The sequence below is a fragment of the Papilio machaon genome, chromosome 12, assembly GCF_912999745.1.
Source record: "Papilio machaon chromosome 12, ilPapMach1.1, whole genome shotgun sequence".
NCBI classification, from domain to species: Eukaryota; Metazoa; Arthropoda; class Insecta; order Lepidoptera; family Papilionidae; genus Papilio; species Papilio machaon.
In genome coordinates, this window is record NC_059997.1 from 7,915,223 (window position 1) to 7,932,222 (window position 17,000).

General features: G+C 35.7%; 1 protein-coding gene across 1 annotated transcript; it reads left to right on the forward strand.

The window, feature by feature from the left end:
• The first annotated feature begins 5,853 nt into the window (after window positions 1–5,853).
• LOC106709136 lies at window positions 5,854–17,000 on the forward strand. The gene is made up of 15 exons (XM_045680362.1): window positions 5,854–5,933; window positions 6,100–6,211; window positions 7,180–7,405; window positions 11,237–11,331; window positions 12,490–12,729; window positions 13,779–13,920; window positions 14,246–14,397; window positions 14,517–14,626; window positions 14,780–14,940; window positions 15,179–15,445; window positions 15,539–15,759; window positions 15,924–16,107; window positions 16,204–16,344; window positions 16,425–16,668; window positions 16,796–17,000. Exons 1-15 carry the CDS (start codon window positions 5,854–5,856, stop codon window positions 16,998–17,000), a joined length of 2,580 nt encoding a protein of 859 aa, XP_045536318.1.

Sequence of the window (17,000 nt, forward strand, 5' to 3'; positions counted from 1 at the left end):
GTTGTACTATAAAAATATTAAAATATATATTATAGGGGTTACGTTTGTGCAGTAATGTCCAAAGTAGTCCATGAGGACTCAGGTAGTCAACGAAAATCCCGGCAGGGGTTAACAACGGGGGGAAATAAAGTCGAAGGTTCACAAGTCGACGAAATTTAGCAGCACTCTTTCATTTTTAATCACTGAAAAGGAAAGGAGGAAGGAAAATTGAGAGAAAGGACGAGAAAAAAGTATTGAAATATATAGTTAGTACATACTTTGATTAATTTGAGTAATATAAAAAAATTAAAACTCCAAAGTAGAGGCAAGACCGATGAAAGTTAATAAGTCATTTAAGTATAAAAAATAGATTTACCGTTCAGATTTAGTTTCTATACTAACAATAAATGAATTTCGAATTGTTAGGCTTAACCGTCTGAAACTTCACATTTAAAATGATGTAACAGTAGGTTACAGATCTATCTTACAAAGTGCAAGTCATTTTTCAGCCGTTACAGGCGTTGCGGAGGTTTTCTCTTATCAGCAAAGATCTCTCAGCTGCCGATTCAGCTGAATTTATTGCTTGAAAAGTTGCTTCGCATTCTGACCTAATCCCAACTTATCTACAAGATTTGTTACCGACTTTGTCATGTCGGATATAGTTAAGTTAGACAAGTTATGATTGAACACAGTAGATATTAAGTTGTGCTAAAATATATAACTATGTACTACTTATTCAGTCTTAGTATTACTAACTAGCTGTCGCCCGCGACTACATCCGTGCGGAATTAAAAAAATTAATAAGTAGCCTATTTATTCTTCCAGACTACGTTCTACATCTGTGCTAAATTTCATCAAGATCCGACGAGTTATTCCGGAAATACCTTCAAACAAACATCCATCCATCCATCTAAACATTCGCATATATAATACAGGTATTAGTAAGATTATCACCCATAATTTAGGGTAGGCTGTGCTGGATTGTGCGTCAAATGTAAACATTATCAACAATTCGTCAAGTGGCGCCACCAATCGGCGCGGCTGTAAATAGACAACATTTTTAATTAAACGTCAAAAGCCTTATAATAATATAGTATCCGATGTTTGTGTGAAAACCTTTAATGCTTACAACTTGACTTAAGCGGATTACAGGCTTAAACCTCATGACGATGTAAATTTCATGGCTTCGCAGCGCCACCTGCCTTCACATTGAAATATTGTTTTTGTATTTAATATCACCGAAATAGGATTACTAAATTTAGATGGATGAATGGATGTTTAACTAATATAGAAACGGCTAAAACACTCACGTACATATGTCCGGTGTCAGCACCGACTAGTTTTAACGCGGCCCGTCGCCGCGTCCGCGAAATAATATCAGTCCCACTCACCCTGATAAAGGGAGATGGGGTCGAAACTAATCGGTGCCGACACCGGACATATGTATGTTTAAGCCGTTCCTATATTAGTTAATTATAATATCTGACGAAAGTTTGAATGGATGTTTGTTTGAAGGTATCTCCAGAACGGCTAAACGGATCTTGATGAAATTTGGCACAGATGTGGAACATAGGCTGGAAGAACACATAGGCTACTGTTTAAGTTTTTTTAATTCCGCGCCGACGGAATCCCGGGCAAAAGCTAGTCTATACATATTAATAAAATTGGAGTATCTGTATGTAATATCAAGAAAAAAATTATATTTCGTACACATGATGCTTTTGCGTTGCCGATAAAGACCAATTTTTAACCTTTTTTGTCTGTCTATATGTCTGTCGGCAAGACTGCGTTTGTTCCGGGTGATCTCCGGAACGGCCGGACCGATTCTGACAGAATTTTCACGGGAAGGTAGCTGATGTACACGACCACGTTATAGGATACTTTTTAATTCTCCACTGATGAAGAAGCAGGCGAATGCTAGTAATCTATGTAAACGTACTTAGGACTTTTTATTATTACAATTTTAAAGTTCAAATTTTCTTAAAATATTGCGTAAGAACTTTAAAAAGAGTGTTAATAAAATTTATACTCTATTCACAGCATCGTAAGGTATATAATTCAATGTTTGTTCATCACATGTTACGGATAGTCGTATATTTAGTAGAAACAATATAGAGCAGTACTCGAGTAAACAACAGAACACGAGGCAGCGGCTGTCAATCGATGTCCGACTGCGTGCGACGTCCGTTGCATGTGAGCTTAATAAATAATACATATACTGTTTGCTTTTGTAGTTTTCAAAGGAATTTTACGAAATATCTACTGATACGAAATATCCATTTTTACTATAAAATCAAGTAAATACAAAAAGCATTGCTCTCTTAGCAGTTTTCTTATGTTGTGTAGCACCAAATTCGTTGAAATTATATTAAAATTTGTCTACACGAGCATATCTGGAATAAAACGGCAGTTCATATATGTTAATTTAACGAGACAGTCCATAGTTTCCCTAGAGTATAATAACACTGTAGAGATAAGTTGGGACACACGATGAGTCGTGTTCTGAATTATTAATGGGCATAGACAATAGAGCGACAATATATCATAGACTCGCTTATATTCGATATCTAATGCTTGTATTAATGATGTTATTTATTGCTATTTAAAGTATTGGATCTGCGATAATGCGAATGTTTGTATGAATGTATGGATGTTTGTTTGAAAATATCTCCAAAACGGCTCGATGAAATTTGGCATAGATTTAGATCATAGTCTGGAAGAACACATAAACTACTTGTTATTTTTCTTTAATTTAAGAAAATATAGTAATATAACCTCAAAATCAAAATAGTATAAAAAACATGTTGAACATTAAACCTTTTATATTTATGAAATAAAATCACGTACTAGATATTTACTTAAATAACAACCTTCATTGCGAATTTTCTCAAGCTGTCATTATGACATGTAACCTTAAAAACGAAAAATTAAAATCAAAATAATTATTTTTTGCGGCTTTCTCAGGCCGAAATTCTTTCAGATATTTGCTTCGCAACTAATTCATATTATTTAAAGATATTTTTCATGCTTAGACGCTATCAATTATCCCTAACTATTTTGATATATAGGCGGCTGCCATTGTTTTTTAACATTTGAATTATTCCAAACAATTTATGTAAATACGAAATACAAAATTAACAGACCGGTCTTAAACTCTAAACATACTCTTGTGGTTCATACCGATATCTAAACAAATTCTGTTGTCTATGGTTTTTCTTCTTCGACAGTTTGATTTCTTTTATTATTTCGTACTTAAAAGTTAACTTAAGTGGTCACTTGGCTACAAAGTGTTTAAGTAAACTCGCTAAGGACACGAACCCGTACTTACGTACCGTCTCGATGACGTCTGAACGAAATGATCTGCAACTAAAAACTATTTCATCTGTATTGTACTTTGTTTTCACCAACCGTGTATTATTGAAGTTGACGACCCGTTAAAGTACTAATCAAGTATCATTTAGAACTTTTTTTTTTAATAAAATCACGTAATCGTATGAAAAAACAAAACAGCTTTATATGAAGTTTAATTAATTCAAACCGTTATTGACTATACAAAGTTTCAGTTGAATATTGTCGCGATAAAATGCAATACCGCTACAGCCGGATATAGTTTACCGGATCGGACGCGATATCCGTCCCTGTTCTGCCCGCCCGGCTGCAAGCCGGATGTCGGCCGGGATTTATTAGCCTTAGTTTATACCCACCACAGCACAAGTTTCATTAATCATCTGTCTCAAGGTGCCAATACACTTTAAATCTAATATATAAAATTCTCGTGTCGCGGTGTTTATGGTTAAACTCCTCCGAAACGGCTTGACCGAATCTCATGAAATTTTGTGAGCATATTCAGTAGGTCTGAGAATTGGCCAACATCTATTTTTCATCCCCCCCCCTCCCCATTTAGTATTTTTTAACTGTGCGCGGACGGAGTCGCGGGCGACAGCTAGTAAACAATAAAACGATTGAATTCAAAGTAAATAAGTTTTTATATAAGTGCGAGATTGTTTTATGAATTCTAAAAAGTATTTTTTGGAAAAAAAAAGAAATTTAAATGTAAGTTTATATTAAAAATGATCCACAATATTACTACAATCATTGCCGACAAAACACAAAAGATTTAAAATCTTATATATATAAAAGAAAGTCGTGTTAGTTACACTATTTATAACTCAAGAACGGCTGAATCGATTTGACTGAAAATTGGTGGGCAGGTAGCTTAGAACCAGGAAAAGGACATAGGATAATTTTTACCCCGTTTTCTATTTTTTATTCCGCGCGGACGGAGTCGCGTGTAAAAGCTAATTTCTAATAAATAACACTGACCAATTTTCTTTTGTTAATTGTTTAAATATAATTATAAAAGAATAACAGTTCACTAACGCCCTCCTACCAATGTTAAAGAGTGTCACAAATTCCTTTTCGTACTGTGGCTGTCATGATGTTTTTTTTTTATTTTATATTATCGTGTATACCCATGTAGGTTTTACATATTTTTCAGACAGAACGTACTACGATAACAGCGACTTTCTTACCGAGCCAGATTTCTTTATTTGACTGTATTTTATGTTAAAGTGTATCTTCCTATGTTTTTTTCTAATTTAATGTTTTTTCTATTTCCCTCTATAGTTTAGATGTTTATAGTCTGTGAGCTAGACAACGTGTCTCTGATTTCCCGCCATTTCCGCGTCGTAATGGCCGCCGTATCGTGTGTCAGATATAATTGAATCGAAGTGGTTTGCGATACTCGATACACATGTTTGTCTCGTATCTAAACAATACAATGATATATTGATATACAGCAACTAATCATGTTCTTATACAAACTACACTTTAAGTATATTTTAGGTTATATATTACGAGGCTTATTCTTATTACAAAACTGCTTTAGTAAAACTTTTATCTGGTATCGATTGTATTAAATATCGAGTCAATAACAATTCAAAAAGGCAATTATAAACTACTGCCTGTCGCACTCGACTCCGTCCGCGCAGAATTAAAAATACGTATTAAGTAGCCTGTGTTCTCCCAGACTATGTTCTATATCTGTGTCAAATTTCATAAAGACCCATTGAGCCGTTTCGGAGATACCTTCAAACAAACATCGATCCATCCATCCATCTAAACGTTCCCATTTATAACATTAGTAAGTTTATGACAACTGGTGGTTCATTCTAAAAACATGATAGTGATATGCATTAATTTTGTATATTTTTCAATACTTGGCTGTATTAACGTATAATATAACCTACATTTATAATTCTATTTTGTATATTTTCATATTATTAATAGCTTGAATTAAAACTTCCAAAAGAATATTAACAACGGCAATTTAGGTTTATGATATGGCTGGTTATAACACGTGTCAGATGTTAAATTGTTAGTATTACGCTGACTCACCAGGATACCGCCTACACGTGCCAAGATTAACATCTGCCAAGAAAACTCACACATGAGTGCGAAATAAAATAGCATATGTTAGTAGAAGCTTATATAACCTTAAAATTACAAGGAATATTTTACTCAGATCTTTTTGTGTTATTTTTTACTTAAAATGTAGATTTTAGGACTATTTATCAATTTTGGGTTAAGTAAGAGTAGTAAGTAACCAAAACTTTCCACTTTTGAAACATACACAAATATTACTAATGTCACATGTTTTTCCAAAAATAAGGACTCAATGTGGAAGACACTTAAATTTGACATTCGAAGATTTTGTAAATGTCTTCACGAACTTTTCTAAACATCTTATTTGAAATAAAATTGTAATAAAACAAAAGTAAGCGACATTTGCAAAAAAATCAAAAAACTAAAATCAAATTAAACAGAACACTTAATGAAGACAAATAAGGATAAATGAACCAGGGAAGTTATCGAATGGTAACCCAGAAATGGGAAAAGACAAAGAGATGGGAAGATGATCTACCAAAAGGGTGGAGAAGATTAGCCAGGGACAGGTAAGTGTGGAGGAATCTAGAGGAGGCCTATATTGAAGGACAACCTGACAAAGAAACTGGAAGCAGAAAATATTCTTATGTACTTATAATTATTTAATTTTTTATGTTTATGTAAGATAATAACTTTCTAAACTATTAATTTTAAATGACTACTATTCTTCTACAGTTGCAGCTACGATTTCTTGGATATATCCGAGGCAGGTTTCGAAAATGAGACCGAAAACGCAGAAGAACGGCTCCTGTCTGAACACCAACATGTTTTTAGCCACGACAATGAGGTAATTTCACTGAAGCAAATGCAAAGCAAGCAAATGTTTGCTCAAAATTGTATCCTAAAGGGTTTTATCGTATAATAGATAAGTTAGAGAAATCCATTAAATTTTCCAAATAGGATTTACTGATCCGTTTAATTTTAGAATTCAGATCATCGACTAAGAAAATAAAGTATCTCAGTTAAGAATTTCTTAAGTCAATATCTGATCCTTTCGAAAAGATAAAACATTGAATTCTAACTATGTGTAAATGTAAACTAGTACCATTGATAAATACTTTTTTCCTTCCTTGTTAACATATAAACTATTTATAAATATAAACAAAATTGCATCCCCACTACAAAAAAGTTGTTACATTGTTGCTTTCACATCTCGCACTCTTTCCCTCCTAATTCACTATTGTTTTCTTTTCACTTCTAATTTGCCTATTGCATTCTCAGTGGCCAGTTCCTCATTTAGTATTCATCCACATTATTATTGCAACTTAAATCATTATTATTCTACAATTTTCTGTCTTATTAAATACATTACTTTTTACTTTTTAATAAAAATTTGCTTTTACGTTTTTAATTTATACACATTCATTACAATTTCGCTCAGCGCCATCTAGTGGTAGATAAGTACTAACCAAACAATAATAATTCATCAACTGGAAAATGTATATTGACAAATTATGTATAAGTTGAATATACACTTCAGATACATGTTGTGTGTATCTTTAGTAGTACTACTTCTTTGGAATTTCTAAGAATCTTTAAATCGTTGGACTTCATAATACAGAACGTATTGATAAAAACCTTCACCAGTAGACCTATCATAATAATAATGACTAAAGATATTTATAAAAACGATGATAAGTGCCAGTAGTCATCATCTCCCTGTCATTACCCAACCCTATTCGTCACTACTACTAGATTCGTCACTCTCTTCACCTTTCACACCATCCATCTAGTGCTTGATTAATTATTGTACAGGTATGGGAAGAAATGGGCACACTCCTCCCGGAGTCAGACTCAATCAGTGCTGGCTGGAGACGGGACTCTGGTCCAGGGTCTGGATCCCGGCGCGTGTGCGGCGACTGGAGCGGCAAGCTAAAGTTACTTCGATACCAGTCTCGTACTAATGCGCTGCGCCTGCGCTTCCGGACAGATCATTCAGGACACTACGCTGGATACAGGGCCAAGATTACTGTCGCTGACTGTGAGTACAAAGACAAATGAGAACAAGATTTAATTTACAGTAATTTATTATGTTTTATATTGTAATGTGTTTTCGCGTATCATTAAAATTAAATATGAATATTAAATTCACAGAAAACACTAATTTAATTAATGATAAAAAGCAAGTTAGCTATTATATTAGATTCTAATAAGTTAAAAGATTTAATATAATATTTATTAAATTCGTAAATCTGCAAATAAAAATCCATCCTTACGTAGTAAACGTGCCGCGCGTTCGAACGAAAAAGTTTGAATCATCGTTCCTTGTGCGTACTGCTAAGGACTGGAATAAGTTGCCGGCGTCAGTTTTTCCGTCCAAGTACGACGTGGGGGCCTTCGAGAGTAGAGTGAATAGGCATCTACAAAGCTAGCACTTACCATCTTTAGACCACATCATCACCTCATCGGGTGGGATCGTGGTCAAGCGCTTTTTCAATTTAAAAAAATAAATAAAACAAAATATTTTTCGAAGCAGTTTTTATGATGTAATATAATCACTCAAACATAAGTTTCAACAGAATTTCAATCTTTTACTTCAAGATTCTTATTTAAATCTTATACAAATTCAATATCGTAAACTGAACCGCAAACATGTTCCATTTTTGCATCAACATATTCCATTGTTTGGAACATCTATTGTTTAAAATCGAAGTTATCCAATTCAAAGTTTATACGATACGTGGTAGAGAAGGATTGGAGTTTTACGAACAAACAATGTAGGGCGCAGACGACGGATACAACCGAGTCCGACAACCATTCAAACAGCTAACAAACCTACTTCGCAACGTTATGCAATTGGATTGTGTTAACAAAAGTTCAACACATATATAATCCGTTAACATAGTCTGGGAATGTTATAACTTCAAATTTAAAAATAACTTTTGAAGTCATTAAACCTCTTATTTTTTTCTGCATCATAGAAAATAATATTTTTTTTTTATAAATATTACATTCTTTCAAATGTAATATTTCCAACAAACAAAACTTGATAGAAAATATCTAAATTGCATATAACTTTTATTCGAGAACGAATGAATGAACTAGATACCAAGTGCATTTGAAATCCACTAATTCAGAGAACGAATGAATGAACGAGTGTTGAGCTAACGACGAGCGAATGGTCGTGTGCTCCTTTGAAAGCGGTTTTGCGTAGACTCGGCGTACGGTTGGATAATATTCGTAGATTAGTGAAAATGATTTGCACAGATTACTAATATAATTTTTTATATTATAATGAAAAAAGAGCAAGCTATCACCTGAATTTGCTGAAATTGCGAACCTTTAGTCGACGTCCGACCGTCCGACGACCTACTAATCTCTTAGAAAACAAAACTAAAAAGTGACTGATGCTAAGTAATACCTCTGTTCTAATAGCTAGGATAATCTTGCTGTACAAGTTATGTGGCAATGAAAACCCACTGTTGGACATTTTATTTTAAAGACGTTACTGTAAAGAAATGCCCTCAATTCCTTTTAACTATCGCGTGGTGTCGAGTTGCGGCCAAACTGCGCGTGAAACGACATCGAGATAGCTGCACGCCTCACTGGCTACTGCCCCGACCTTAATATCTGACAGCTCTTTCATACTCCCCAAGCCATATTCAATTCAATTCATACCTGACAATGTTTTTACAAAAACTTTTACATGACTTGGGTCGCAGCGCAGCCTTTTTTTGATGTCCAATTTTCGGTCCTAATATTATTAAGAAACTTGATTCGTTTTTAATTTTAACAGAAATCTAATTAACCAGCGTAACTTTACATACTTTTTTTTTAGATTTAACAAGAATATGTATACATATTCTTGTATTTAGTTGACAATATATTATATACCAAGTTTTCCACAACTCACTTGCAGAATCCTTTAAGTTACAGAAAACATCCAGACGATCTATATTCCTGTTTATTGTAAGAATAGTCTTTACTGGTTAAGTCTTTTCGCCAAATTTATGCGTACCCTTTAGAGTCCGTCGTCTTTAAATGAATCCCATGGTGCCATTAAAGGAACAATTTACGACTGAAATGGGCTGTCTGAATTTCCAAGTTTTGCCGTCGGTTCAATATCGCATATCATAGAAAAAGTTTCTATGTTCAGCTTTTTAACTTACTGAAATATATTAAATACTAGCAGTTGAACGCGACTCCGTCCGCGCGGAATTAAAAAAAAAAGCTTTATTAGTAGCCTATGTGTTTTCCCAGATTATGCTCTACATCTATGCCAAATTTCGTCAAGATCCGTTGAGCCGTTCCGGAGATACCTTCAAACAAACATCCATCCATCCAATCATTTGCATTTAAAATAATAGTAAGGTATAGCTGTTGTTATGTTTTAAATCGTAAGTTTAAGAAGTTTTCTAAGTGAAATTACTAGTCACATAACTCGCATAAAAAAAAACAATATATAACTTCAGTTTGTTGTGAAACTCTAGACATCAGAATAGGCAGATAGAAGAGGCTATCAAATGAAATAGAAACTGAATTGCAATATTATGTAAACAGGCAAAAATTCAAAAAAGATTTCAGATCTAGGTAATCTAGATATCGTCTCTTACAAATCTAGTTACTGAATAAGACAAAGATTGAACAAACAAGAGATAAATAAAGATTGTAATGTGTGAAAACAGCTTCTTAGGGTACACAAATTTGAAAAATTGCTAGATGGTCAAAAATTTTCCTATTTAAATCTAATTTCATCGCTGTACAATAAAGCTTTAATTTCTTCTATAGGAGAGAAGATAGGAATGCTTTGCCTCACAAAGAATCCGTCCGTCCGTCCATAATATGGTCGGTTCATTTCGCGGGACCCAATACACCTGGCGATTATTGAAATCCTATTCAAAACGATTCAGAATTTAATTATAAATTCACTGAAGATTTCTTTATCTTGAACGTAATCCGACTATACTTATTGCCTGAATTCCGCTTCAAGTAGATATTCAAGTAGATAAAAATTTAAATTACTTTTAAGGTAAAAAAAAAATATGGCGTTTTGCGGATTTCCAACACAACATTTTATGACGCAAAACAGTGGTGTTATGTTCATACTATCACTCATTATTCTTAATTCACTGGATCAATAAATCGTTAATATGCCAAATATTGTGTTCTTCACATACTCGTCGATTAAAGCAAAATAAGCTTTTACATTCCGTTCAAATTGAAAATAAAAATATTTGTTTGCGTAACGGAACAACATACACAAAACTTCCTAATTTTTTTTTTAGAATTCGCTTTTAAAAATATATAATCCGGACGGTATTTTAAAAATGTAACTGCCGCTGCGAAAAGCGTTCGTTACATCTCTGAGCGCATCTAAATACCATTCACTGAACGAATGAACGAACGGAATGCCTTAACGAGGCAGTTTTGTACGTCCGTTGTAAATATAACTAGCACAATGCACATACACGAGTATTCATTGAATATATATACAACTTCAAGGCGTTAAATTTAAAAACGAGGAGTCTTCGGTTATGTGCTTTAAAAGCGAAAAGGAAATAGTATTACTGCCGCACTTTTATTTCTAATGCGAAATCTACATTAAGATCATCCCTTAAATGACTCTTAAAGCAGCTGTGCTAGCCGACATTTGAAATCAAAAGGCTACCTTCTGGTAGGAAGATAGGGTTAAAAGGTATTTGATCCACTGACTTCGGTGGCCAACGTCGAGTGCAATAGAATAGGGTTGCGGGATCTCTGTGGAACGTACCGGGAATCATAAAGCCTCAATGAAGTAAACATTTAGGCAGTAGACATTTTAAAAGTAATATTATTCCAGTATTCATTTGTTTATATTATATTCTGCCTACAGCCCAAACATGCATGGACGCTAAGCAAGTGCTGTTCAACGGACACTGCTACCTTTTCTCCGGCTACCCACGCGCCTCGTGGATCACCGCAAAACAAGTAAGTCGTACCTAAACATCATCACTGCCTATACTAAGATCTGCAAAGATATGAATTTATTTTTAAATTCAATCAGAAGAAATGTCCAGTCGTTCGTTGCCATTAACGGTCCTAGGCTTGGTGATATTTCTTTGGTTTGAATATTGATCGTGGCTATTTTACTAATCCCACATATTTTGCTACACAATTAACATGTCTAACGATTCGAAGTTTCGTCCCTTTGGTCTTTTAATCTCGTAATCTAAGTACCATACAATTCTGAATCGAAATTAGTTCAATTTAATTCGAAATTAAATCAATTAGGCATCGTTTTTTCACTTTGTATACTTCAAGAAAACAACTTTCTTCAACAATATTAACATTAAACGCTCAAGTCACTTACATCATATACTCGTATTCTCAAATTGTCACAAAAGTGTCGTTGATACCAAATATTGGCATAGTTTCAGTAATCATCTCGCTTGCTAACGAGATCGTACAGATTTACCAACTTCGAGACAGCAAACTTCTTCAGGTTTAATCAGTACGCTCGATAATTAGCTGTAACCGAACTTATCCAAATCAAACTTCTGTCTGTATTGCTGTTTATTTACTTGCAAATCGAAATTGCACTGATTCTTTAGTGATACTGTATTAAAAGTATCCGAAGTACGTTTGGACTTTATTTCGCATTTGTTGTTAAGAGCTATGCGACGTGCATTATTAGTCATATTTATTAATGCTCTTAATTGTACTAAATCTAAAGGTCTCTAAACTCGTCATAATAAGTCCTTATTTTGTTTATACTAATTGCAAAAGCTTTTCGATTTTTTTTTCATACGTCTTTAGTCTGCCCTCATTGACCTCTTTGCGTTGAGACAGCGCTAATTCCCTCATTGTGCGATCCAGCATCCACGATAAAGTACGCATCCTCAGATCACGTCAGACCAAACTAAATGCCTTAATCCCCCTGAGATCAGAAGGTTTAAGGTTCTTTGTCTCTAATGATTGTAGACAGCCGCCAGGTATTTCTTCAGACTTGACATATTTTTACCGTTTCACGTTTTTTATAACTATTAAACTAACTCTTGACAACCATCTCAACATCACATTTCGGGCAAATAAGAAATTTATATTTTTTTCTTTCATACAAATTTACCAAAAACATTACTTTTTTAGGTATGTGAAGGTCTGAACATGCATCTCTCTTCAGTCCACTCCGCGGAAGAAGAACGGTTCATTGTTTCCGGCATCAGACAGAGTAGTGATTACAGCGCTGGCGCGATCTACTGGCTGGGGGCCAGAGTCCAAAGACCAGGGCAGAACTTCAGCTGGGTAGATGGAAGTACCTTTGAATATCAAGCGTGGCCACCTTACAATGATACAGAGGATGTTGAAGAGGCGTGTTTGGGTGTTCAGGTATTTTTTAAATCTTATAAAATTAGACAAAATGCTAGTTAAAATTACAACCATCATTTAGTCTATTTTGATGATGCATTGATATTAAAACTAAGTTTAAACAGACAAACTAGAAATTCTATGATGTATCAAAGACAAAGTAATTTAATGCATCGAATTCACCAAAACTCAAAATTCTGGTAATAACGCAATTGTTTGACTTTTCACTTATCTTTGTAACTGATTAGCTGTCGCCCGCGACTCCGTCCGCGCGGAAATAATCAAAAACTTTATTATGCGTTCTTCTAGAATATGCTATAAAAAGATGCCAAATTTCATCCGTTTTAGAGACCTTCAAACATACATCCATCCATCCATCACACTCCACACATTCACATTTATAAATTAGTATGAAGGCTGAACCCTAATGTTTATAAAGTACGATTCATTTATTTTAACAAAGAGAACTACACAAACAGACAATTGATATCTAAGTACATACCGAGCATATTACAAATCAAAAATGTAGAGCAATTAAACTAATAAAAAAAAACAACAGATAAGCCAGCTCCGAATTACTTAAAGATAGAATTGTATTAATTCAAAGAGGCATTATCTCTACCGTTCAATTTACTTTTGCCGCAGCTAATCTAGGTATTAAGGCTAAGATTCAGATCAAAACGAATTATCTAGATTTTCTTAGCTCTGTTTCCCTCGATTTAACTTTGAATTAATAAGTATTACGGTTGAGGACATTTAAACGATCAGATAAAATCAACAAATTGAAAGATACAAAAAAAGTACATAAATTAAAAGATAAAATAAATACAGGTAAAAATTTAATTTAAACTGAAAACGATCTTTCGAGCTTATCTGAACTAGGACAGCATGGTTATATCGAAGGACCATCATATAGTCGTGAGTTAGAGGAATTAACGGACACACCCAAAGTGGTTTAATGTTTGCTTAAGTCCTTTAGAGACATGTTTCATTTTATATCTATAGAAGGTCTCCCTTAGCGACCAATTAATAATTTTGAGTGCGGGACATAAAATTATTTGTGTTTTCAGTGGCGAACATCTCCGGTGCCGTCGCAGCCGAGCGGACTCTACTGGTCGCAACATAAATGCGCTGTCACCGGAGGATACATCTGCAAGCGACGCCTCAACCCTGAACACATCCTTAAGAACAACACTGTTGAAGGCAACTCAGGTATTTTAAAAATATAAGTCTTCTAGTAAGGTTAGGTAGAATATGTTAAGTTAGCTTCACAATTAATGTTGGCTATTTCAAAGTAGACCGATCTTTCTGAGTTAGTGACCATAATTTCGAAATAAATAGACCGTTACTTTCCTTGCGATTCTTTGACATAATTGGTCAGATTCATTGTCTGCTTTTTGGTTTCGCTTATATATCCAAAATTTACATTTTTCAAAACATTAATTTCTTTTGATTTTGTTACTTAAGCATACTTAACAGTAGACCATCATTTCATTTACTTCATCAGTTTTTAGTTCGAAACAATCTCTTATTGTAGGAGAACTGTCCAGCCCTAACCACCCAGGACTTTACGACAATGATGTGGACTACTGGGTACATGTGGCTGGACCTCCGGACACGCGGCTAGTATTTGTCTTCAACACCATCGATCTCGAGTACCAGAATGATTGCTTGTACGACTTCGTAGAAGTAAGTAGACATTTTTGTAAAAACAGACCGAGATAAACGAACAATTTGAATCACCTAATTTTAAATGGCAATCTAAAGAATTGCAGATACATCAATATATTTATTTAATACATTTTTAGTTGAAGGATGGTTTAAGTACCAAGTCTTCGCGCTACTGCGGCTCGCTGGGAGAGACGAGATGGGTCGCCACCAGCAACCGAGCTACTCTGCATTTTCATTCCGATTACAAGTAAGTTTACTATATTGTAATGTAATAACACAATGCTTATAAATAATCTAATTCTATTTTGAAACATAAAACTGGGTACAGTGTCTTCCGTATAATATCAATCGGTTGTTTTTATTAAGTGTTAATTTGTTGCGTTGTGTTAATTATTTTCAGTACTCAAGGTTCTGGTTTCTCGTTATCTTGGCGCGCAGTAGAACTGGTCGGATGTCCATCTCAGACATTCACCTCGAAGGAAGGTCAGCTGCGGAGCCCCAACTACCCGCACTTCTTGCTGCCCGGCCTCGATTGCACTATCGACATACTCGCACCTTCAGGTTAGATTGGTAAATCTTCACAATTCACTACTGAATGTTTTATCTGTGTTAGACTTAGTTCAGTCATTGTAGATTTATGTCAGATTTATGTTTAGCTCAGTGCAAGGTAAGAATTGTTTTACAAATAAACGACTGTGCAATGAAGCCTTTAAACTTCTGTTTAAATAAAAACTATAAAATATTTTGTAGAACAACAATTAACAAATGAAATAAAATATTGTATGTCTGATTTTCACAGGCAAGCGTATATTTCTTAACATCAGCCATTTTGATTTCGGTTACGGAACATTTGTGAACGGAATCCCAATAAACGTGTCTGAAGCAATACCGGAGGATACGTTCCTTGAGATACAGATAGATCCCGACAGCACTCCGATACGTCCCTTCGTTGACCCAAAGATCCTGACGAACGGACTCTTCGTATCACAATCTGAAATGATGAGACTGAGGCTGAGGACCGGTGAGAACGTCACCGGCGCTGGCTTTCTTGCGTTATTCAAGACTGGTTGGTACTTATTACTTTTATTCTTATGTTATTTTTATGGTTTGGCTTTTAATTAATTAATTAGTTTTGTGTAACACATGAACTTAATTTCAGTAAACTACCTAAACTTGAGCCACGTACTGGAACTAAGGGACTGGAGTTCCGGTAGACTGTCAGCCCCTAACTGGCCGGGATCGCCTCCACTAAGAGCTAAGATCTCCACTAGAATCCTGGCACCGCACGGACACACTTTGTCTGTGGCCTTTGCGAAGACGCGCCTCGTCGCTCCACCATCCAAAATTTGGCCGTGTGGTGAAGGCAAAGGGTGGATTGAGGTAAAAGATTTTATACAACCTACGAAAATGTTGGCTCGATTTTTACACTACCCACAAAAACTCTTCTATTCCGCATTAATGTATTTCTTATAAAATGGTCGACGATGTAGCAACATCATCCAAAAATTGCTTCTGTAAAAAAAGTGACACATATATTTAACCAGGTGAAAGACAGTTACACGGACAACAACGGCACGGAGTGGACGCTGTGCGAGGTAGGCAGGAGCAGCAGGATGACAGAGAGCAGCGCACCGCTCATCATCAACTCCTACCTTCACTCGCTGATGGTGACGCAGCACGCCGGCGACCGCGGCGTCAGCATCGATGTGTTGTTGCTCGTCAGGAAAGGTCTGCCTAACGTACAAGGATTTGTAAAGCTTTTTAACTTATAGATATGACGATATACCCGAGTCGAAATTTATTACCTTATTTCCTATTTTTCAGACCCTGAGTATCACAACAAACTGTTACTTATCCCCGAGGACACAAATCTGGAATCATGTTACCCTAACCCTTGTCTGAATGGTGGCCAGTGTGCTTCCGACGACGCGAAGAATTTCTGCCAATGCGCAGGATATTACACTGGTAGGTTGAATATGATAAAGGATATCTTGGAACAGAACATTTAGATGCTAGATAACAGTACTAAATATATTTACCCACAGGTATTTTCTGTCTTCTGACTGCATGCGAGCGGTCACCATGCGTGTTCGGCAACTGTTCGCTGTCTGTGGCTGAGGGCAGTGGCGGAGATGCGTTTGCATGCGCTTGCGCACGCGGCTGGCGCGGCCGGCGCTGCGCCGAGCGCACACGTCCCTGCGCCTCAGGACCCTGCAACCATCGCGGCGCCTGCATCGAGAGGGACGGAGGCTTCCTCTGCCAGTGCACGCCCACATGGAAGGGCAAGAGGTAGTAACTCGAAACCAAAAACACATTTCAGAATCATCCTAGAAATCTCAAGGCTACGGTATCCGTTAATGCATTTTCTTGGTTCTTGAATATTTTAATGAAGCGATTAAACTTGCTTCTTTATCAGGTGTGAGATACCGAACCCTACGCCAAAAATCGTAGGACTCGGAACAAGAATGCTTCATGAGCCATTCTGGCTCGGCTTGATAGCAGTCTTCTTGGTACTCGGCTTCATCGGCCTCGTGTGGTGCGCCAAGAGACACTTCCCCGAGAAGATAGAGAAGTTGCTCGCAGAGGAAGCGGACAGATGTGCAAGACGTAAGTACACTTAA